This window comes from Sapajus apella, unplaced genomic scaffold (assembly GCF_009761245.1).
Source record: "Sapajus apella isolate SASKATOON/1434 unplaced genomic scaffold, GSC_monkey_1.0 scaffold12, whole genome shotgun sequence".
NCBI lineage: Eukaryota > Metazoa > Chordata > Mammalia > Primates > Cebidae > Sapajus > Sapajus apella.
Window position 1 is genome coordinate 28,081,019 of NW_022436952.1, and position 23,413 is coordinate 28,104,431.

General features: G+C 39.2%; 1 protein-coding gene and 1 pseudogene across 5 annotated transcripts in view; one reads left to right on the plus strand and one right to left on the minus strand.

The window, feature by feature from the left end:
* Nucleotides 1-23,413, plus strand: part of CLTC (clathrin heavy chain) — a 76,175-nt gene that overhangs the window by 15,608 nt on the left and 37,154 nt on the right. For 2 of the 5 annotated variants that reach the window (XM_032280702.1, XM_032280706.1), the window contains exons 2-6: nucleotides 8,873-9,092; nucleotides 12,271-12,539; nucleotides 13,136-13,297; nucleotides 16,411-16,524; nucleotides 21,142-21,315. In XM_032280702.1, coding sequence (XP_032136593.1) covers nucleotides 8,873-9,092; nucleotides 12,271-12,539; nucleotides 13,136-13,297; nucleotides 16,411-16,524; nucleotides 21,142-21,315 — 939 coding nt within the window. Of the gene's footprint in view, nucleotides 1-8,872; nucleotides 9,093-10,900; nucleotides 10,904-12,270; nucleotides 12,540-13,135; nucleotides 13,298-16,410; nucleotides 16,525-21,141; nucleotides 21,316-23,413 lie in introns of all 5 variants that reach the window. The other 3 variants (XM_032280704.1, XM_032280707.1, XM_032280703.1) reach the window with 2 other exon arrangements.
* On the minus strand, nucleotides 16,918-18,358 carry LOC116553311 (annotated as a pseudogene).

Sequence of the window (23,413 nt, forward strand, 5' to 3'; positions counted from 1 at the left end):
AGATGCTCATGCAACACCAGTAAGTTTCCCGATTCCTTGATATATCAGGGTTTTCCTATTCTGTCTTCAGGAGCATATGAACAAAGCATATTGGCCCAGGTAAGGTTTGAGTGTACAACAGTAGCATGATGTCCAAAATCAGTCTATCTAAGAACAATCTATATCATGATACACCATAGTCCCAGAACTAGAAGTTCATCAAATAATGGAGTGCTCTATGCTCCCACACTTAAGTGTTTGATGTGTGTTAAATCACTTTAACCTTTCATGTAGCACGTAGGAGTGCTTTGCTCCCTCTCAAGTAAGGATAGATACTTTTTTTTCCCTTTCTGTCTCCCATGTTTACAATCAAAGGGAGCATATTTTCAAAACCAAGATAGGAAAAATAAAGTTTAAACCGTTAAAAACTGATGAGCATTCAACGTAGATTTCTGAGTCTCATTGCTGATGAGTGTGTGTTTGTTTTTTGAGACAGTCTTGCTCTGTTGCCAAGGCTGTGCCTCCCTTGTTGCCCAGGCTGGTCTTGAACTTCTGGCATCAAGCCATCCTCCCACCTCCAAAGTACTGGGATTACAGGTGTGAACCACCATGCCCAGTCCTGTATTTGCTTTTGTTTGTTTTCCTTAAACATTTTAAAGAAATTAAGGCTATCATATTTTACCTGTAAATACTTCAACTTGCATCTTTAGAGAATAAGGACTTTTTCTTGTTTTTTTTTGAGATGGTGTTTTCTCTCTTGTTGCTCAGGCTGGAGTGCAGTGGCATGATCTTGGCTCACTGCAGCCTCTGCCTCCCAAGTTGAAGCAATTCTCCTGCCTCAGCCTCCCGAGTAGCTGGGATTACAGGTGCCCACCACCACGCCTAGCTAATTTTTTTTTTTTTTTTTCAGTAGAGACAGGGTTTTGCCATGTTGGCCAGGCTGGTCTTGAACTCCTGGCCTCAGGTGATCCACCCGCCTCAATCTCCCAAAAAATTGCAACCATTAGTTATCCCTGGATGATTTTTTCTTGAATCAATTATTATAATTGCCAAATAATGACATTTTAACAATTCAGTTTTTTTTTGTTTGTTTTTTGAGATGGAGTCTTACCCTGTCGCCCAGGCTGGAGTGCCTTGGCATGATCTCAGCTCACTGCAACCTCCATCTCCCAGGTTCAAGCACTTCACCTGTCTCAGCCTCCCAAGTAGCTAGGGTTATAGGTGCCCACCACCATGCTGCCTGCCTAACTTTTGTATTTTTAGTAGAGACAAGGCTTTACCATGTTGGCCAGGCTAGTCCCAAACTCTTGACCTCAAGGGATCTGCTTGCCTTGGCCTCCCAAAGTTCTGGGATTATAGGTGTGAGCCACTGTGCCTAGCCTCCTTCATGATTTTTTTTTTTTTTTTTTAACTATGTCCAGTAATAAGTATAAGCAACCTTCATGATTTTAAAGTTAGCTTTCTTAAGGAGCAGCTTTTAAAATTATTATTATTAATGTATTTTATTATGTTAATGTGGATTCCTGGAATTTGTAAATTTTTTATTTTTATTTACTTATTTGTTTTGAGATGGGGTCTTACTCTGTTGCCCAGGCTGGAGTGTAGTGGTGTGATCCCAGCTCACTGCAGTCTTTACCTCCTGGGCTCAAGTGATTCTCCCACTTCAGCCTCCCTCCTGAGTGTTTTTGACTGGGAAGGGTGGGTCTTGACTGCAAGTCATCCATGTTCTTGGCACTTTGAATAAAGAATTGGGCAAAACACACAAAGCAACAAAAGAATGAAACAACGAAAGAATAGATTTATTGAAATGAAGGTACACTCCACAGGGTGGGAGCAGGCTTGAGCAAGTAGCCCAAGAGCCCTGGTTACAGAATTTTCTGGGGTTTAAATACCCTCTAGAGGTTGCCCATTGGTTACTTAGTTACACCCTATGTAAGTGAAGGATTGGCCTGTAACCAGTGTGATTGGTTTTGGGAAGCCACCAATCAGAGGCTAAAGCGAAGTTAGAAAGTTGCACCCTATACAAATGAAGACTTGGCTCATGACCAATCAGGTCGTTACCGCTTTTTATATGTGACACAGTGGAAAGGTGGAGTTGCAAAGGGAGTAGCTTTTGATCCTTTCCTTATTTGGTCATGGAAGGGTGGGGTTTACCTATTGTTTAAGTTCTAGGAAGTCAGTGTGAATGGGCTTTAGGTTCCCTGCCTTCAGACCCTATTCCCCTGCCTGATGACCACAGGTGCCTGCAACCATGCCGGGCTAATTTTTGTATTTTTTGTAGAGACCAGGTCTCACTATGTTGCTGAGGCTGGTGTGGAGCTCCTGGGCTCAAGTGGTCCTCCCACCTTGGCCTCCCTAAGTGTTGGGATTATAGGTATGAGCCACTCTACCTGGTCTGAAAGTCTCTTTTAATCTATAATTGTTCTGAAAAGTAATTCATGGTATACATACAATGTTGTCTTTCTATGTAAGGAGATTCTGGACTCTCTAACTTCAGTTAGGCATATTAAAGAACAGAGATAGAAGAGGTTTTTATTCTTTAAGAAAGTTCTTTTATTTGAGGAGCTTAAAGTTTAATTGGATAAGGTCAGCTAGAATTGTGGGGCATGGGCAGATTAGGAAACACTGGGAAACTGGATTTGGAAAGGTGTAGTGTAGGTATGTGTGTATATGTGTATATGTGTGTGTGTGTGGCTTTGAACCAGGGGGCTTCAATTCTTGTGCACATAGAGAAACGCTGTACCTGCTTTCCATTTTACTTTTTCTTAGTTTTGAGCTCTTGAGTAAAAATAGTTTTTGATAATACTGACTTTATGCCATCTGTTTGCATCAGTGTGCCTAGGATCTTGCTCCCCTAACAAAGATGTTGGAAATATATTTGCCAAGTTTGTTAGAAAGCCTTAGTAGTACTGTTCTACAATGCTCCTAAAATTAAAATTAAATAGGTTTACTTAGCATGAACCTGTTACATGGTTTTGAAGATTCTGGCTTGTACAAGTTAGGCATAGTAAAGAGCAGAATTGGAAGTCTTGGCTGGGCATTGTGGCTCACGCCTGTAATCCCAGCACTTTGGGAGGCCGAGATGGGAGGATCCATTAAGCCCAGGAGTTGGAGACCAGCCTGGGAAACAAAGTGAGACCTTGTCTCTCCAAAAAAATAACAGTCAGCTGGCCATGGTGATATATGGGTGGTCCCATCTATTTGGAAGACTAAAGTAAGAGGATCACTTGAGCCCCAGAGGTTGAGGCTGCAGTGAGCCATGATCGTGCTACTGCATTCCATCCTGGGCCACAGAGCAAGACCCTTTATCAGAAAAAAAAGAATTGGAAGTCGTAAAGTGTAATTTTCTTTTCACTTCCCTGACAAAAACAAACTTTAAAAGAAAAAAAAAGCATTTAATAGTGTCTGAGTCAGTTAAACACCCAGAGACCACTAATCTATTATCAGCGGTTAAAAGAAATTCACACCCAGAGTTTCAGCCAACCTATGGAGAACTGAATTAAGAAGATAATAAAATGCAAATGCAAAAATGCTAACCTTGAGCTGGCATAAAGTACTGATAAGTTGTATGTATTAATAGTTAATATCAGTGAGCTCTGGACTGCTTGATCCCAGGAGTTTAAGGATACAGTGAGCTATGATCACACCACTGCACTCCAGCTTGGGTGACAGAGTGAGACCCTATCTCTTAGGAAAAAAAGTAATGTCTGTTGCACTCTTAGATGTCAGGCATTGTTCTTTGCATTCATATTAAATCTTCACACCTCAGAGATAGATACTGTCATCTCAAATGTTTCATATGAGGAAACATAAACACAGCCTGTGTTCTCCAGATCAGTGGTCCGCAACCTTTTTGGCACCAGGGACCAGTTTTGTGGAAGACGGTTGAGGGTGGGTGTGTGAGATGCTTTCAGATGAAACTTTCACCTCAGATTATCAGGTATTAGTTAGATTCTCATAAGGAGTGAGCAACCTCCATCCCTCGCTTGCACAGTTCACATAGATCCCTTGCTTGCACAGTTCCCGATCCTATGAGAATCTAATGCTGTGGCTGAAATGACAGGAGCTGGAACTCAGTGGATGATGCCCTTTCATCGGCTGCCTACCTCCTGCTGTGTGGCCCAGTTCCTAACAAGCAGTGGATGGATACTGGTCTGCGGCCTGCAATTGGGGACCCCTGCTCTAGATTATGGGGAAGCCAAAATACTATTTTCTCATTACAAAAACACAATCCCAGCTTTTACTCCCTACCTCCCATGTTAATGGAAGTTGGAATGGAGAAGGAAGGAGATGCCAGGGAAAGGAATCATTTTAAAATCATTTGTAGCATGTAACTCCAGGGTACATGAGAGTTTTAAAGAATAAATAGGGAATAAATTTCTTTAATTACCTTTTTAGATCCAGGTTTAAGTGTCAAGTTCTAAAGTAGTGCCACTTATAGACCAAAATCTAATCTGGAAACCAAATGAGTTATACAGTTTGTGTGCTTTTCTATAAAAAGAAGAAGTTTATTTGTATACTTCTGTGTCTTGTGCCATTCTTTTGGAAAAGGAAGGAGAAAATACATACTTTCATATACTACAGGATAGCTCTGAGATGCAAAAGTATCTCTCTAATTGGTTGGGGGAGAAGGGTATTACTGGAATGATGGGATGGGTGACTTTTCATAGTATAACCTTTCGTAAGATTTTAGTGTTTTACTGTATGCACATAACTTTAAAAAAAAAAAAAAGCCCCCTCTTTTAAACCCTAGTTTATTGACTCCATATTCTTATAACAGCAAAATAAACATTCTTTTAAGTAAAAAAAAAACTCTTTATCATAGGAATTTCCAAGCATATCTTAATATCTCAAGCTTCAATAGTAATGGCATTTTGCAGATTGAGAGGTTAATAAAATGTAGCTGTAGTTTGGATACTCTGTGTATCCAGATAAACTACATGCATTTCAGATACGTCCTCTGAAAATAGCTGCAAGTTTATAGCAAATGTTGTGTATGTCCTTTGACTTTATCCGAGGTTAGTTCCATAGTCTATAATTCAGTTTCTGGCTGGGGACAGTGGCTCATTACCTGTAATTCTAACACTTGGAAGTCAAGGTGGGAGGATTGCTTGAACACAGGAGTCCTGGGTAACATAGGGAGACCCTGTCTCTTAAAAAAAAAAAAAAATTAGCCAGGCGTGGTGGCACCTGTGGTCTCAGGTACTGAGGAGGCTGAGGTAGGACAATCACTTGAGCCTGGGAGGTCAAGGCTGCAGTGATAGTACACTCCAGTCTGGGCAACAAAATGAGACCCTGTCTGAATAAAGAAAGAATAAAAATATAATTCAGTTTATGTGGTATAACTTATATACCATCACACCTTTATAATTGCCTGAGAATACTTTATGGTTAATATGTGCTGTTTTGAAAATTAAACCTGTTTTTGGGCCGGGCGCGGTGGCTCAAGCCTGTAATCCCAGCACTTTGGGAGGCCGAGGCGGGTGGATCACGAGGTCAAGAGATCAAGACCATCCTGGTCAACATGGTGAAACCCCGTCTCTACTAAAAATACAAAACATTAGCTGGGCATGGTGGCGCGTGCCTGTAGTCCCAGCTGCTCAGGAGGCTGAGGCAGAAGAACTGCCTGAACCCAGGAGGCGGAGGTTGCGGTGAGCCGAGATCGCGCCATTGCACTCCAGCCTGGGTAACAAGAGCAAAACTCCGTCTAAAAAAAAAAAAGAAAATTAAACCTGTTTTTAGAATATGTTGCATTTTAAAAGTTTTCATCTATATTGATATTACTAGACATAGTTATATAATATGGCAACCCTGGTATACGATCCTACTGTAAGGGTATACCTAACCCAGACTTGGAATTAATGGTAGTGGCTTGTCCTATTATTGTTTGTTTTCGCATATTTCTCTTTTGAATGTGTCACAGGAAAATACGGGAAGAATTACTGAGTATTCTGGGCATTCTCATTCGAAAGGAACACCAGTAAGAAAAAAATCTTATCTACCTTATTTGAAGAGGTAGAAGCAAATTTAACCTTGTTAGCCAATAGGAATAGGTCACTTGAAGTTCCTGTCCTTTTTTTTTTTGAGACAGAGTCACACTCTGTTGCTCAGGCTGGAGTGCAGTGGCACAGCCTCAATCTCAGCTCACTGCAACCTCTACCTCCACTGCGCCACTGCACTCCAGCTTGGCGACAGAGAAGACTCCGGCTGGGAAAAAATAAAAGAGTTTTGTCACTTGCCTCCTGCTTAATTTTGCGTTTTTTAAATAAAGGATTTATGTCTATTTAACATGGAGTATTTTGACTAGTAGTATTAGTACATTCCTGAAGGAGATCAAAAATATATATGCATAGCTCTCTTAGTAGCATGTGTTTAATGAGAAAGTAATATAAGGTTGACATAGATTAGGGTTGCAGGCAGTTTTATCCCTTTAAAGCCATATCTTTTTGCTTATTTTTTTAATTTTTGCAGAGATGGGGTCTTGCTGTGTTGCCCAGGCTGGTCTCAAACTCCTGGGCTCAAGTGATCTTCTCATCTGTGCTGGGATTTATAGGTGTGATCCAAGTTGCCAGACCAAATCTTTGTTTTTTTCTACGAGTAAAACATCCTGAGGCTGAAGGTCATTGCTAACTGATACAGCATGTTTTTCTTAGTGCTTTTTTCTGGGGATCTAGCAAGGAATTAGAAACACAGGTTGTTTGACTTTCCTTTTTCCTCCTCCTTATTTTCTGACAGTGTTTTCTTAAAGTCATCTTCTACCTGCCTCTGAAGTTGAGGGGTGGGAGGGAATCTGTTAGAATCATTTGGGGTTCAGTTAGTAGTGTCTCTGGTTTGCATCCTTTTGTGGTTTTGATTTTAATTTCACTATTTGACTAACACTATTTTTACTCTGACTTCCTCAAACACTGTGGGACTTAAACTGTGACAAGTGAAACTCAGTGCCTTAGGTGAAGGTTTGGTAGAGACTTCGAAATATAGAATTCTTACAGGGTAGCTTAGGAGATAACTTCTTGCTTTTAGGTATGTAACTCTATGAACTTTATAGGCCCACTGGAATATTTTCTCCAATTATCGGAAAGGCTAATTATCAATTAAACGTATCTAAGGACTCTTTACTTAGAAAAATAGGTGTGAGACCCTGTCTTAAAAAAAAAAGTTAAAGTCAGGAAGAAGTTAAAATTAATGGTTTATAAGGTTTTACTGTAACTAAATACATTATAAGTTACATACTTTAAAGCTAGTGTATTTGCCTTGCATTACAGCATATACTTGAGCTTGTAAAGCAGGTTAATCTTCTACTTTATTATGATGTTTGTATTAATGGTTAGACAGTTGTTGAACTCCTTGCCCCTATATTCAGTGACTGAGTTATTGTAACTACACTTTATAACTGAGTTATAACATTTATAACTCAGTGCCAGCAGTCATTGAGGTAGAAGAGTGAAGAGAAAGTAAAATGTAGTCTTGTAGTCTTAGGATATATCTTATTCAGAGCCTGGGCTGATTACATTTAAACACTATTAGCAGAAGAGTTTGACAAAAGAATTTAAATAAAATACAGTTAACTTGGCTGATTTAGTCCATAATAGTGACAGTGTTGGTGTCTAGGGAGGGAAACTGTATTGCTAGAGGACAAGGGTGACAGAAAGTCTTGATTTATTTTTTCCATGCTTTTTCTTTTGTGTGTGTGTGTGTGCGTGTGTGTTTTGCACCATTTGAATATGTGTGTGTGCGTGTGTGTTGTACCATGTGAATGTGTGTGTTTTTTACCATGTGAATGTTGTATATGTGTGTTTTGTACCATGGGAATTTATTACCTTTGGAGGAAAGGGATAAAACTAGTCTGGCCAAGGCTAATAAAATAAAGCCTTCATGTAGTTTGTTTTAGTAGAACTTAATCTGTTACACCAGTTAGTCACCCAGAGTATTAATGACCCACTCTGGTAGAGATTTCCTCCTAGTAACAAGTGACTTTTGTTCTTACATACTTAGTTGGTTTGCAGAGACCTACCATCTTTAGATCCACTATATTTGTTTAGCATAATACTTTAGTATTTTCTGAGTGCACAAAGCAAATCTGATTCCATTATTTTCATTGTTAAAATCCTTAAGTAGCTCCCTTTGCCTGTAGAATAAATTCAGGATTCTTCCTGGGCTATGTTTTAGTTTGCCAGTCTGGCTGTTGCTTATCTCTCTAGCCTTAATTCTGTACTTCCTCAAGCCGATCTTAGACTATAGTGTTACAAAAAGTACTTGTAGTTCTCTTAGCCAACCACACTTTTACATCTTTGTGCTTTATCACATGCTCTTTCTTTTGAGAATTCTCTAACCTGCCTCCTTTGAACACATTGCTTTAGCTATATTGCCTTTGACAAGATCCCTCTTGCATATCTTTATTTTGGCACTTTTTGCACAGAATTAGAATGTGTTTGCTCTTGCTATTCAAGTTCCTTTATTTAGATCAAGAACTCTGTGACATTTTAAATCTTTTTATGCTTGTAACTTTATTTTTCAGATTCTTAAAGCGTGAACAAGCAACTACTACATGTTAAGGGGGATAAGAGGACAGGTCCAGTTCCAAGGTCTTAAAATAAATCCAGAAACTTAATTACCTCAAACCCCTTGAACCATAAATGCTAGCTTGCAGGTGTTGCTCTTTTCTGTAACTCCATCTGTATTTGTTCTACTTCTTAGTTGAAACAGTTGAATGCCATGTTTGAAGAAAAGAAGGTCCAGTACTTGGCTATGAATTGTCTCACTTTAACATAATATAGATGTTATGGTGACCTTGAAGCATTAATGTTAAGTGAGGATTTGTGTTGATGAACACGTATGAATGTCAAGTCTTTCAAAACCACTTCGTAACATGGTTTATTATTACTATTTTTTCTAGCTCCAGAACCTGGGTATCAACCCAGCAAACATTGGCTTCAGTACCCTGACTATGGAGTCTGACAAATTCATCTGCATTAGAGAAAAAGTAGGAGAGCAGGCCCAGGTGGTAATCATTGATATGAACGACCCAAGTAATCCAATTCGAAGACCAATTTCAGCAGACAGCGCCATCATGAATCCAGCTAGCAAAGTAATTGCACTGAAAGGTATAAAAGATTGTGGGTTTTTCTTAAAACTCTTCCTGTGTGGTTTTTTTTTTTTCTTTTGAGACAGTTTCACTCTTGTCTCCCAGGCTGGAGTACAATGGCTCAATCTCAGCTTACTGCAACCTCTGCCTCCCAGGTTTAAGTGATTCTCTTGCCTCAGCCTCCCTAGTAGCTGGAAGGCTGTAGCTCCCCACCACCATGCCTGGCTAATTTTTTTGTATTTTTAGTAGAGACAGGGTTTCACTGTGTTGGCCAGGCTGGTCTCGAACTCCTGGCCTTGTGATCCACTTGCATCGGCCTCCCAAAGTGCTGGGATTATAGGTGTGAGCCACTGCACCCAGCCAACTCTTCCTATGTATTTATGCAAGTACAATAACTAGAGTTTACCTTTTAAGTGTATTGATTAAATTTGGTTAGAGAAAATAGATCTGCTAATACTGAACTTGATTTAAACCACTTTTTTTTTTTTTTTTTTTGGCTGAGACGGAGTTTTGCTCTTGTTACCCAGGCTGGAGTGCAATGACGCGATCTCAGCTCACCGCAACCTCCGCCTCCTGGGTTCAGGCAATTCTCCTGCCTCAGCCTCCTGAGTAGCTGGGATTACAGGCACACGCCACCAGGCCCAGCTGATTTTTTGTAGTTTTAGTAGAGACGGGGTTTCACCGTGTTGACCAGGATGGTCTCGATCTCTTGACCTCGTGATCCACCCGCCTCGGCCTCCCAAAGTGCTGGGATTACAGGCTTGAGCCACCGCGCCCGGCCGATTTAAACCACTTTAATGACTTTTACTTGTGATGTTTCTGTGAAATGTCTTAATATAGATTGACTTCGAATGATTTTTAGAATAAATGCATTTAAATTTTGTATCTGATATAAGACTGTGCTAAATATATCTTTCTACAGAGGAAACAAATTAGTGATTCATATTCTGGAATAGAACATACTTTACTAATATTAGCACCTAAACATTGCAGAATTTTGTTATGATGATACACTTGATTTTGATTCTGTGCCTTTCTTACACTTCAGGCTTGTATTTCACTTATCGAGTTCTAGAAATGGCTTGAATTTACAGTAATTATTAAAAGTGTTTTTGTTTATAGGAGGGTATTAAAGCTCTTAAGTGAATGGTATTTGAATTTGTTCAGACTAACTTTTTAACTGTCACAGCAGAGAACCGTGCAGCTTAGTCTAAACAGAGTTCAATGACTCTTAGACTGTCAGGGAGCCTATATATTCCTTTGAACTTCAGAATGAGACTAATTGACCCTTTAAAACAGATGTTCTTAAGAGGACTCGGTGAAAAACTGACTCTTAAGGCATTTGATTGACTTTTTTTTTTTTTGCTTTGTTTTTCATTTTGATAGAAGGAAGAAAAGTTCAAGTTCCCAGTAATTTCTTGATAAATTCATGGCTGAGTTGTTAGAGGTGCTGAACTTTCACTTTTCTTTATATGATTTAAACTTTGTATGTAGTAATAGTACCAGTTGGAGAGTAAATAGGGTTGGATAGGACAAGCATATTCAGACAAGTAAGTCACTATCACATATCTAAGATAGAAGATGATGTCATCTCAAGGAAAAGTGGTCCAGCTTTCACACAGGACCAGATGTTTTGTGACAGTAAGTGTTTTACTTCTATTACTTCTATTTAGGGTATTAAGCTTCCTTCAGACTCTTTAAAGAATTTAAATTCAGGTCCTTAGGAATTCCCATACCTCTCTATTAAAAGGCCATCATTTAAATTTTGCCAAAATTCTTTTCTATTTTTAATATTGTTGTTATCTTATCACATTTCTTAACGCTTTCTTATGTGTGCAGATGGTGAGTTATCTTAAATTAGATTGTATTAGTTATTGTCCTGTTCTATAAAAAGAATAAATTGAAAAGATTTTCAGAGCACTGTACAATAGCATTACAGATTTGTGCCTATATGTTACAGATTTGTGCACTATGGGGTCAAGCTGTCATCCCTTGTCCCCCTTCCCAAACCACCCCACTTATATATACTCCAACCCCTAATAATCTGGGGGTTGGGGAAGGCAGCAAAGGAAAGTAAGTCATTCCAAAATACTGCTTCCCTCTGAAGCCAGTTTTGAACTCTTTGGCTTCTTTTTATAAACAGGACTGTAACTCTCACAATTCTTCAAGTCTGGTTGTGGTTTATATACTGTGTGGGATGGGAATAACATTCTTCATTTTCTGAAAGAAATTTTTGCACATGTGGTAAGGAGGGTTGTAGTATAAAGCTGTATGTTTTGCCCCCCTCTGTGTCCCCCCAGCACCCCAATCTTAAGATTTTGGTCCTTCAGGAGCCAGATTCTCTGTGGCTCAGGTTTTTCTTAGTCTCTAAAGACTAATCTTGACAGCCTAGTGATAGTTGTGGTCTTTGGCCTCTCTTAATTTATACTCAATCACATTTTGAACTGATGGATTTCAAATTACAAGCCTTTGCATCTGACTCAGTGGACTGTTAACACGCAGGCAAATTTCATCCTTTTTTAACTAAATGCTTGCTTTCTTAATTGGATGAAGCTTGAACTTTGTTTTTATCTCCAGTATATTAACAGCATCTGAAACTGTCCTCTTCCTTTGCCTCCCTCTCCTTTCCTTCAGCACCTCTACCTTCCCTTTGTTACCTTAAACTAATTAAAGGTAGCATGCACTTCTCTCATGTGCTGGTGGCAACAAAACAGAATTGAAGCATATCCTCTTTTTAAAAAGCAGTTTCCACAAGATTTAGTCATATAAGAGATGACTGCCTTTAAAAAGTACATTTTCCCCATGTGTTTGTTATCCGAGTTGTTTTGTCTTGTATACCTGCAATTAAGTTTATTTGTAAAGTAAGCATACTTAATTACAAGTATGAAGGTGACAGCTTTGTTTTCAATTGTTAAGTAAACTATTCATTAGACCCCAGTTGGGATTTAGAATTTCATGGAAGTCATTCTGTATGTTTAAAATGTGTTTACTAGAGGTAATATAGTTTTTGCTTAAAATGTAGATGTAGATTGTTCGCTTAGTCTTAACTGTTACCTCTTTAATGGTTACTGCTGTATTGATGCAACTCCTGTAGTTATTAGTCTCATGATAGAACTATTTTTGTTTGGAAGTTACAGAGCTAGTCTAGGTAGGTATTCATTCTAAACTTTACTTTTTAAATGATTTATTATTCTTGATTTTGTTTTTAGCTGGGAAAACTCTTCAGATTTTTAACATTGAAATGAAAAGTAAAATGAAGGCTCATACTATGACTGATGATGTCACCTTTTGGAAATGGATCTCTTTGAATACGGTGGCTCTTGTTACCGATAATGCAGTTTATCACTGGAGTATGGAAGGAGAGTCTCAGCCAGTGAAAATGTTTGATCGCCATTCTAGCCTTGCAGGGTGCCAGATTATCAATTATCGTACAGATGCAAAACAAAAGTGGTTACTTCTGACTGGTATATCTGCACAGGTAACATTTTAACTAGCTTTTGTTGTTGTTGTTTGGTTTTTTGTTTTTTATAAAGAAGAGGTTTAGAGAACTGTTGTGCTTAGAATGCAGTTTTGAGATTAGGTCTTTCTGTATTCAATCTTGTTGAATTTCACTTATTTGGAAACTTTTTTTTCTCTTTTTCTTTCCTCCCTCTCACCCCTTCTTCCTTCCTTCCTCCCTCCCTGCCTCCCTCCCTTTCTTCCTTCCTCCCTCCTTTGCTACACTGACATATAATTTCAGAATACTCTTATCAAGGATTTTTAGCTCTTCTATGGAGATTGAGTAGAAATTGAGTTTCTGCAAGAATGATTTGGGATTTATTATGGAGTATTTACTGCAGAATGAATGCTTCTATGTCTTTTTGTTTAAGATGTATATCAGGCACATTTTAAACATTTATGTTAAATTTTAACAAGATAATGTTTGGGGCTGATTTTAAGTTGAGAGACAAAAGTAACAAATAATTACAAATCCTGCTAAAGATGACAAAGCATTCTAATTATTTCATTATTTGATGAATCTGAGAGTTTTTAGTTTATGGGTCCCCAAACATTATTCTCTTTGATCTTTTGTAGCAAAATCGTGTGGTGGGAGCTATGCAGCTATATTCTGTAGATAGGAAAGTATCTCAGCCCATTGAAGGACATGCAGCTAGCTTTGCACAGTTTAAGATGGAAGGAAATGCAGAAGAATCAACGTTATTTTGTTTTGCAGTACGGGGCCAAGCTGGAGGGAAGGTAAGTTTTAGCTTTGGTAATTATTTTAATGAGAACTTGTATTTGGCTTTTTGCCACGAATTAGTCATCTAATTTCAAAATAGCCTTCTCCTTTCCTAATTATTTTTAGTATTCACATTTGTGGTGACTTAATTTGTTCAAATTTTGCATCTAGTGATACTTGTCTAAAATGAATAATGTTCTTTCACAGCTTTTTCTGTTGGCTGTTTATGTTCTTCATTTTGATTGCCAGAGTGTACATTTATATGCTGTACATCTAGAGTTTGATTTAGTAAGTGGTGCACATAATTTTTTGTTATTTTTTGAGACAGTGTGTCACTCTCTTGCCCAGGCTTGAGTGCAGTGGCGCACTCATGGGCTCACTGCAGCCCTGACCTTCCAGGCTCAAGTGATCCTTCTGTCTCAGCCTCCTCAGTAGCTGAGACTACAGGCACGTGCCACCATGCCTGGCAATTTTTTTTATTTTTGTAGAGAGAGGGTCGCACTATATTGCCCAGGCTGGTCTCAAACTTCTGGGCCCCAAGTGACCTTCCTGCCTTGGTCTCCCAATATAATCTGCATTTTAAATACTTTATATGGCTTGTTATTAGAGGTAATGTAAACTACAGTTGAATAACATTGCCTTAAGTTAGAGGTTTTCAACCATGGCTACAAGTTGGAATCACCTGAACAAATTGTAATACTTTGTATATTAGACTTCTTAGTTGCAGGTAATAGGAGCAAGGTCTGGTTGATTAGAGCATGGGCTGTTTAGTGAAGGATATTGAATAGTTTACAGCAGCCAGGGAGGCTGTACAACCAAGATTGGGAAATGAGGAGAAATAATGGAAAATGGGCAGTGGTCAAGATCCTAGCCCACGACCATTCCACACAACTCTGAGGACACTTCTGGATCCATAATTGCATTGCTGGATGCTTGGAAATTTGATTTGACTACTATTTCCACTACCAGAGTAGAATCTCTGAAATCCTAATACCTTTATGTTTCTAGCTCCCTGTTCAAAGTCCAGTTATAGGCAAGGTCAGTTGCCCACACTTTATGTCTGAGAGGTTTGGAAAATAATTATTTGGTGCTTCTAAAACAGAAGGCCGTACCACCAACAAACTTGTAAAGAGTGTCCTCCCTCTTGTTGTTCCATTAGGAAGAGGGTTTAGATTCTAGGCAGACCAAAAAATTTGAACTTCACCTTTGTTAGGACATGTGTCTCTTTCTCTTGGTAAGTAAGCAGTTTTTAAAAATTGAGATAGAGACTGCTTAAAATATGATCATCTGTAGCCCGTCAGCAGAGAGGAAACAATAATCGAGGAGATACAATTCTGCTTAAAATTTCACAATAGTCCCTGAATTGAGGAATAATGCTACCAATACCTTAATGTGATAAGGGTAGAAAGCACTGATATTTAGATCTGAATTGATGGAATTTAAACAGAAAAAAACCACATAGTTTTAGAAATTAGATATTATCCTTAAAGCATAAGACCAGGCTGGGTGTGGTCGCACACACCTGTAATCACAGCACTTTGGGAGGCCAAGGCAGGTGGATCACCTGAGGTCAGGAGTTCGCAACCAACCTGACTAACATGGTGAAACCCCATCTCTACTAAATACAAAAAAATTAGCTGGGCTTGGTGGCACATGCCTGTAATCCAAGCTACCTGGGAGGCTGAGACAGGAGAATCTCTTGTACCTGGGAGGTGGAGGTTGCAGTGAACTGAGATCGCAACATTGCACTCCAGCCTGGGCAACAAGAATTTAACTATGTCTCAAAACAAGAAAAAAGTAAAATCAAATAAGGCCAGGACATTTATTGAAAAGTTCTACTAGAAAAAAGTTTCAATGTCATTTTAAACAATATCTGAAAACCTGTTTATAGGTTCTTGAGCCTGTTGTTTAATATATGGTGCTATATCCTGTCTGCCATGGCTTTTGAAGGAAGATATCAATTTTTTCAGTATGGCTAGTCATCCTGATGAATGATGAGACCCTATAACATTCATATGGTGTTTGTCTTCGAAACTGAACTATTTTTTGTCTGAGTTCGTTTCTGACATGATTAAGAAAAATATATAGTACTTTTTCATTGAGATTGTTTACTTTTCTCTTGCCCGGCTTATGTGCGCATTGGATATTTTAAACCAAAATGCTCTCATCTAGTTTGTGGGATGTTTGTGATTAGAAAGACAACTCAAATTAGGTATATATATTCCTTCTGTTTTAGTGTATATGTATAGGTAGAGAATAATTTAACAACTTAGGTTAGATTTCTATTTGGAAATCCTAAACTAAAATTGAAAGCTAGGAGAAAAGTACCTTTGTAGATAATGTATTACCCTTCTATACTATTTATTTCAGGTAGATTATTTGAGGTATGATTATTTCAGATATTCAGCTGACTTTTTTTGAGATGGAGTCTCGCTGTGTCGCCCAGGCTGGAGTGTAATGGTGTGATCCCAGTTCCCTGCAACCTCCATTTCCAGATCAAGCGATTGTCCTGCCTCAGCCTCCTGAGTGTCAGCTGATTTTTAAAAACGTATTTATCTTGAAATAACACAGATTCATAGGAAGCTGCAAAGACAGTACAGAATAGTCCCCTGTGTTCCTTACCCAGTTTCTCCCAATGGCTACATCGTACACAGCTGTAGTACAGTAGAAAACCAGGAAATTGACGTTGGTACAATTGTATGATTCTGTGCCATTTTGTCATGAACAGATAACTATTTTATCACCACCTTATGATTTCCCTTATGTGATTTCCCTTATGACTGTAGAGTCACACCCACTCCCCCTTTCTCACACCATCCCCAGCTGCTGGCAACCACTAATTTATTCTCCATCTCTATAATTTTGTCACTTTAGGAATGTTACATAAATGGAATCATACAGTATGTGACCTTTTAAGATTGGCTTTTTTTTTTTCAATCACCATAATGTTCATGAAAGTTTTTTTCCTTTTTATTACCAAGTATTCCATGGTATGGATGTAACCAAAACCATTTAACATTGATCTCTTACAAAACATGTTGGTTGTTTCCTTTCTGGGGCTATAAATATAGCTTCCTTGATCAACTGCTAATGTGTAGGTTTATATACATTCTTATTTTCTTTTGAACAGTTACATATTATTGAAGTTGGCACACCACCTACGGGAAACCAGCCCTTTCCAAAGAAGGCAGTGGATGTTTTCTTTCCTCCGGAAGCACAAAATGATTTTCCTGTTGCAATGCAGGTATTTCAAGCAAAATAAATGACTTTTTAAAAAATCTCTCCTCTCAAAAGAAATTAACCCAAAGAGTATTCACGGTAGATATAATTTAAGTGATGCTTAAAAGAATACTCTTATAGAGTGTATTAGTGAAGCTTTGTAAAATAACACCTTGGCCTTTCATGTACAGACATACCTTGAACATATTATGAGATTTGGTTCCAGACCACCACAATAAAGTAAATACCACAGGAAAGTGAGTCATAAGAGTTCTTTGGTTTCCCAGTGCAGATAAAAGTTATATTTACCCTATACGGTAGTCTACTGTAAAGTATGAAATAGCATTGTCTAGAAAAACAGCATACATACTGTAATTTAAAAATACTTTATTGCTAAAAAATATTAATGATTATTTGAGCCTTTAGTGAGTTGTAATCTTTTTGCTTGTGGAGAGTCCTGTTTCAATGTCAATGGCTGCTGAATAATCAGAGTGGTGGTTGCTGAAGGTTGAGGTGGCTCTGATAGTTTCTTCAAATAAGACAACAAAGAAGTTTGCTGCATTAATTGACTGTTTTGCAAAATATTTCTCTATGCAATGCTGTTTGGTAGCATTTTACCCACAGTAGATCTTTCAAAATTGGAGTCAGTTCTTTCAAACCCTGCCGCTGCTTTATTAGCTAAGTTTCTTTAATAACCTAAATCCATTGTTGTCATTCAGCAGTGTTCACAGCACCTTCACCAGGAGTAGATTGCATCTCAAGAAACCACGTTTCTTTGCTCGTCCTGAAGAAGCAGCTCCTTTACTATGAGATTATAGTAATTCAATCATACTTTTAGGCTCCATTTCTAATTCTAGTTTTCTTGCTATTTCCACCACATCTACAGTTATTTGCTCCACTTTAGTCTTGAACTCCTCCCTCAATCATCTATGAAGGTTGGAATCAGCTTCTTCCAAACTCCTTTTAATGTTGATATTTTGACTTCCCATGAATCATGAATGTTCTTAATGACATCTAGAATGGTGAATCATTTCCAGATTCACCATTACTTAAATTTACTGTGGTAAATCCTTTCCAGATTCACTTGAATTTACTTTGCCCAGATCTATTAGATGAATCACTATCAATGGCAGCTGTGGTCTTATGAAATATATTTCTTAAATAAGAAGACTTGTAAGTCAAAATTACTTCTTTGATTCATAGGCTTCAGAATGGATATTGTGTTAGCAGGCATGAAAGCAATATTAATATCTTTGTATATCTCCATCAGAGCTCTTCAGTGACTATGTGCATTGTTGATGAGCAGCAATATTTTAAAGGGAATCTTTTTTTTTCTGAGCAGTAGGTCTCAACCGTAGGCATAAAGTATTTCATAAACAATGCTGTAAACAGATGTGCTGTCATCAAGGCTTTGGTGTTCCCTTTCTATCCCACAGGCAAAGTAGATTTGGCATAATTTCTTGAGTGTTCTAGGATTTTTGGAATAGCAAATGAGCATTGACTTCAACTTAAAGTCACCAACGTCATTAGTTCCTAATAAGAGAGTCAGCCTGTCCTTTAAAGCCAGGCATTGACATCTCTATAGATGTAAAAGTCCTAGATGGCATCTTCCTCCCGTAGAAGGCTGTTTCTTCCACATTGAAAATCTGTTGTTTAGTGTGGCCACCTTCAATGATCTTATCTAGATCTTCTGTATAACTTGCTGCAGCTTCTACATCAGTACTTGCTATTTCACCATGTACTTGTATGTTATAGAGATGATTCCTTTCCTTAAACCTCACCAACCAACTTCTGCTACATTTAAATTTTTCTTCTGTTGCTTTCTCACCTCTCTGAGCCTTGACAGAATTGAGGAGAGTTAGGGCCTTGCACTAGATTAAGCTGTGGCTTAAGAGAATGTTGTAGCTGGTTTGATCTCTCTTTCTCTCTCTCTGTCTCTTCCTTCCTTCCTTTCCTTTCTTTCTTTTTCTCTCTCCTTTTTTTCTTTGCTTTCTTCCCTCCCTCCATCCCTTCTTTCTTTTCTTTTCTTTTTTTTAAGAGACAGAGTCTCCCTCTGTTGCCCAGGCTAGAATGCAGTGGTGTGATTATAGCTCACTGCAGCCTTGAATTTAAGCTCCTGAGCTCAATTCATCTTGCCTCAGCCTCCAGAGTAGCTAAGGGTAGGTAGGACTACAGGCACATGTTGCTACACATTCTATTTAAAAAATTTTTTAGAGACAGTGTCTCACTATGTTGCCCAGGCTGGTCTTTTTCATTTCTTTTCTTTTTTTGAGACTAAATCTATTGCCTAGTCTGGAGTGCAGTGGCACAATCTTGGCTCACTGCAACCTCTGCCTCCTGGGTTCAAGAGATTATCATGCCTCAGCCTCCCGAGTAGCTGGGACTATAGGTGCCTGCCACCATAACCGGCTAATTTTTGTATTTTTATTAGAGATACGGTTTCACCGTGTTGGTCAGGTTGGTCTGGAACTCCTCACCTCAAATGATCTGCCCACCTCGGCCTCCCAGAGTACTGGGATTACGGGCATGAGTCACCATGCCAGCCCAGGCTGGTCTTAAACTCCTGGCCCTAAGTGATCCTTCTGCTTCAGCCTCCTGTGTAGCTGGGACTACAGACACATACCACTGCACCTGGCTAGTGTATAACATTTTTATTTGAGACAGGGTCTTGCTCTATCGCCCAGGCTGGAGTGCAATGGTGCAATCTCAGCTCACTGCAACCTCCACCTCCCAGGTTCAAGCGATTCTTGTGCCTCAGCTTCCCATGTAGCTGCAGTTACAGGAATGCACCACCCCGCCTGGATAATTTTTTTTTGTATTTTTAGTAGAGCCAGGGTTTCACCATGTTGGTCAGGCTGATAATCGAACTCCTGACCTCAAGTGATCCACTTGACTCAGCCTCCCAAAGTGCTGAGATTACAGGCATAAGCCACCGCGCCCAGCCATGTATAACTTTTTTTTTTAAGAGACAGAGTCTCACTCTGTCACCCAGTCTGGAGTGCAGTGGTACAATCTTGGCTCACTGCAACCTCGACCTCCCAGGTTCAAGCAATTCTTCTGCCTTAGCCTCCCAAGTAGTTGGGACTGCAGGCGCATGCTGCCATGCCCAACTAATTTCTTTTATATTTAAGTGGAGACGGGGTTTTACCATGTTGCCCAGGCTGGTCTCGAACTCCTAGCTCAGGCAATCCGCCCACCTTGGCTTTCCAGAGTGCTAGGATTACTGGCATGAACCACTGCACCCAGCCTATAACATTTTAAAAGAGAAAAAAACTACTCATTTAGATAGTTACATAAATTCAGAAGTATAATAGTTTATTTCTCTTTGGCTGCAAAACATTACCTCAATATGACAAGTACCTAGAGTTTGACTTTGTGGCAATTTTCTTAGATGCGAGAAAATGAGACTGGGATTACATGTGTAAGCTACTGCGCTTTTCTCTGCAGCAGCAAGAAAGCTATGAAGTTTTCTTATCATTTGAGTGTTCACTGGAGTAGTACTTTTAATTTCCTTCAAGAACTTTTCCTTTGTATTCACAACTTGGCTAAGTCAAAAGGCCCACCATTCAGCCTATCTTGGCTTTGGACATGTCTTTCTCACTGAACATAAAATCATTTCTAGCTTTTGATTTAAAGTGAGAGCTAGAATGTGTAGAGGCAATTGTAGGGTTATTAATAGGCCTAATTTCATTATTGTTGTGTTTCAGAGAATAGGGAGGCCTGAGAAAAGGGAAAGAAATGGGATAACAGCTGGTTGGTGCAGCAGTCAGAACACACACAATTTTTTTTTTGTACTTTGGGCTCTGGGGTACATGTGCACATTCTGCATCCTGCAGGATTGTTGCATAGGTACATACATGCCATGATGGTTTGCTGTCTCCATTCCCCTACCCCCATCACCTATATCAGGCATTTCTCCTGGTGTTATCCCTCCCCATCCTCCTCACCACCAATCCCCCCCCCCCCCGCTGTCCCTCCCCTCCCCTCCACCTCCCCCCCAGCCCTGTGAATGTTGTTCCCTTCCCTGTACCTAAGTGTTCTCATTGTTCATCACCCGCCTATGAGTGAAAACATGCAGAACACACACAATATTTATTGGTTATGTTTGCTGTCTTATGTGGGTGTGATTCATAGCACCCTAAAATAATTACAATAGTAACATCAAAGATCACTGGTCACAGATCAACATAACATATATAATAATTAAAAGGTTTGAAATACTGTAATAATTAATGAAAACGTGACACAGAGACACTGAAGAGAGCACATACTGTTGGAAAATAGTGCCAGTAGGCTTGCTGGATGCAAGTTGCTATAAATCTTCCATTTGTAAAGATTCATCAGAACTGCAAAGTGCAGTAAAATGAGGTATGCCTGTAATATGTAAACTGTGCTATCCTGAGTTTTGAATTGACTTTCCTTTTATCAATTTGATTCATATTCTTATGTTTAATGTGAAAGCTTGGGATATCCATATTTAAATGTGCTGTAAAAATGAAGGAAACTAATATTAGCTTTTAATTTTTCAAATAAGCCTCTTGTTCTAGAATTTTACCATCTCTAAAATGGAATTAGACTGAATGTTTTTATTTTCTGTTTGTAGATTCATTATTTTACTAAAGCGTTGATTTTCCTTGTACAGATCAGTGAAAAGCATGATGTGGTATTCTTGATAACCAAATATGGTTATATCCACCTCTATGATCTTGAGACTGGTACCTGCATCTACATGAATAGAATCAGTGGAGAAACAATTTTTGTCACTGCACCTCATGAAGCCACAGCTGGAATAATTGGCGTAAACAGAAAGGGACAGGTAAGGAAACCCTGAAACTTAAGCAATAAAATAAAATAACCTGATCGGCCGGGCGCAGTGGCTCACGCCTATAATATTCCCAGCACTTTGGGAGGCCAAGATGGGTGGATCACGAGGTCAAGAGATCGAGACCATCCTGGTCACCATGGTGAAACCTCGTCTCTACTAAAAATACAAAAATTAGCTGGGCATGGTGGCACACGCCTGTAGTCCCAGCTACTTGGGAGGCTGAGGCAGGAGAATTGCCTGAACCCAGGAGACGGAGGTTGCGGTGAGCCGAGATTGCGCCATTGCAGTCCAGCCTGGGTAACAAGAGCGAAACTCCATCTCAAAAAAAAATAAAAAATAAAAATAAAATAACCTGATCATTTGGGAACAATCCTGTACTTTTTAAAAAAGAAATTCCCCCAAAAATAATAAAATAGAAAATAAAATAGCACATTACTGTTAGTTTTTTTCCAAAAAGTAAATGGTAACTTTGGATATTAGAAAATAATATGTATCAAATATTATCAAAGCATGATGTAAGCTGATAAAAAAGAAAATAATATATGCCTAAAAATAGAGATGTGTATGAATACAGAGTCTCTCTTTAATCCTGTCTCAGAGAGAGAAACTGGTATATTGCCATCTCAGACTGCATATGTGCATTACTGTCAAAAGAAGTTATTTGCCATGGAAAGAAACAATTTAGGGTTATATTTTCTCCAAGGCAGAGCGATTATCAACTACAGGGATAAGAACTCTATTTACATCCCTTTTCCTAGTTCCTTAATTAAGCATTACTAACTATTTCATGTTAGAAAGTGATACGTTTCAGTACCTCTTGTGGGATGCCTGGAAAGTTAATCAATTTGGTAGGGAAATATTATCTGTTCTAAATTTATAAACTTTGAAAAACCTCTTCACACCATCTAGCAAGTGGTTCTTTCTCTGTCATTTTAATCCCCCCCACCCCCAGATGGAGTCTTGCTCCATTACCCAGGCTGGAGTGCAGTGGCTCAGTCTCAGCTCACTGCAACCTCCGCCTCCTGGGTTCAAGCAATTCTCCTGCCTCAGCCTACCAAGTAGCTGGGATTACAGGTTCCCACCACCTCACCTGGCTACTTCTTGTATTTTTATTAGAGATGGGGTTTCACCATGTTGGCCAGGCTGGTTTCAAACTCCTAACCTCATGATCCGCCCGCCTTGACCTCCCAAAGTGCTGGGATTACAGCGTGAACTACTGGGCCCAGCCTATTTTAATATTAATAAGAATATTTTATCAGGAGGTATCTTAATTTTCTGAAAAATGGCTAAAAATTTTAAACCTTAATACTGTTACTGGTCTTGGCTTTTACTTGTTTCCTCCAAATTAGCATTTTTTCCAGATAATGAACAAAGGAAGTAGATAGGTTTTGTTTCTCCTTGATTCAGTTGAAGAGACAGTTCCTCTAGGGAAAGGGAGTCAGTCCATCCCTACCTTCCCATGCCCCACCTTAACTCCAGACCTGATTAGGTGCTTCTGCTTTATACTCCTAGAACTTATGGTGCCCTCCTCATAAAACTTATACTTACTAAAATTGTTTGCTTAGCTATTGCAGTCATTATTCTTCATTAGAAAAAGAGATTGTCTTTAGTAAATTGTATTTCTAGCACCAGTCAGTGTCTGGGACAAAAACAGTTTTAAAAATTCAGAGCTTTCAGGTATTCAGTTGTAGTGTCTCTCTTAGAAAAATCAAGAATAGGGCCGGGCAGGGTGGTTCTCGCCTGTAATCCCAGCACTTTGGGAGACTGAGGCGGGCGGATCATGAGGTCAGGAGATCGAGACCATCCTGGCTAACACAATGAAACCCCGTCTCTACTAAAAATACAAAAAAAACATGAGCCGGGCATTGTGAGCCGGGCGTGGTGTCACACTCCTGTAGTCCCAACTCCTCAGGAGACTGAGGCAGGAGAATCACTTGAACCCCAGAGGCGCAGGTTGCAGTGAGCCAGGATCGCGCCACTGCACTCCAGCCTGGGCAACAGAGCCAGACTCTGTCTCCAAAAAAAAACAGAAAGAATAAGGCCGGGCGTGGTGGCTCACACCTGTAATCCTAGCACTTTGAGAGGCCGA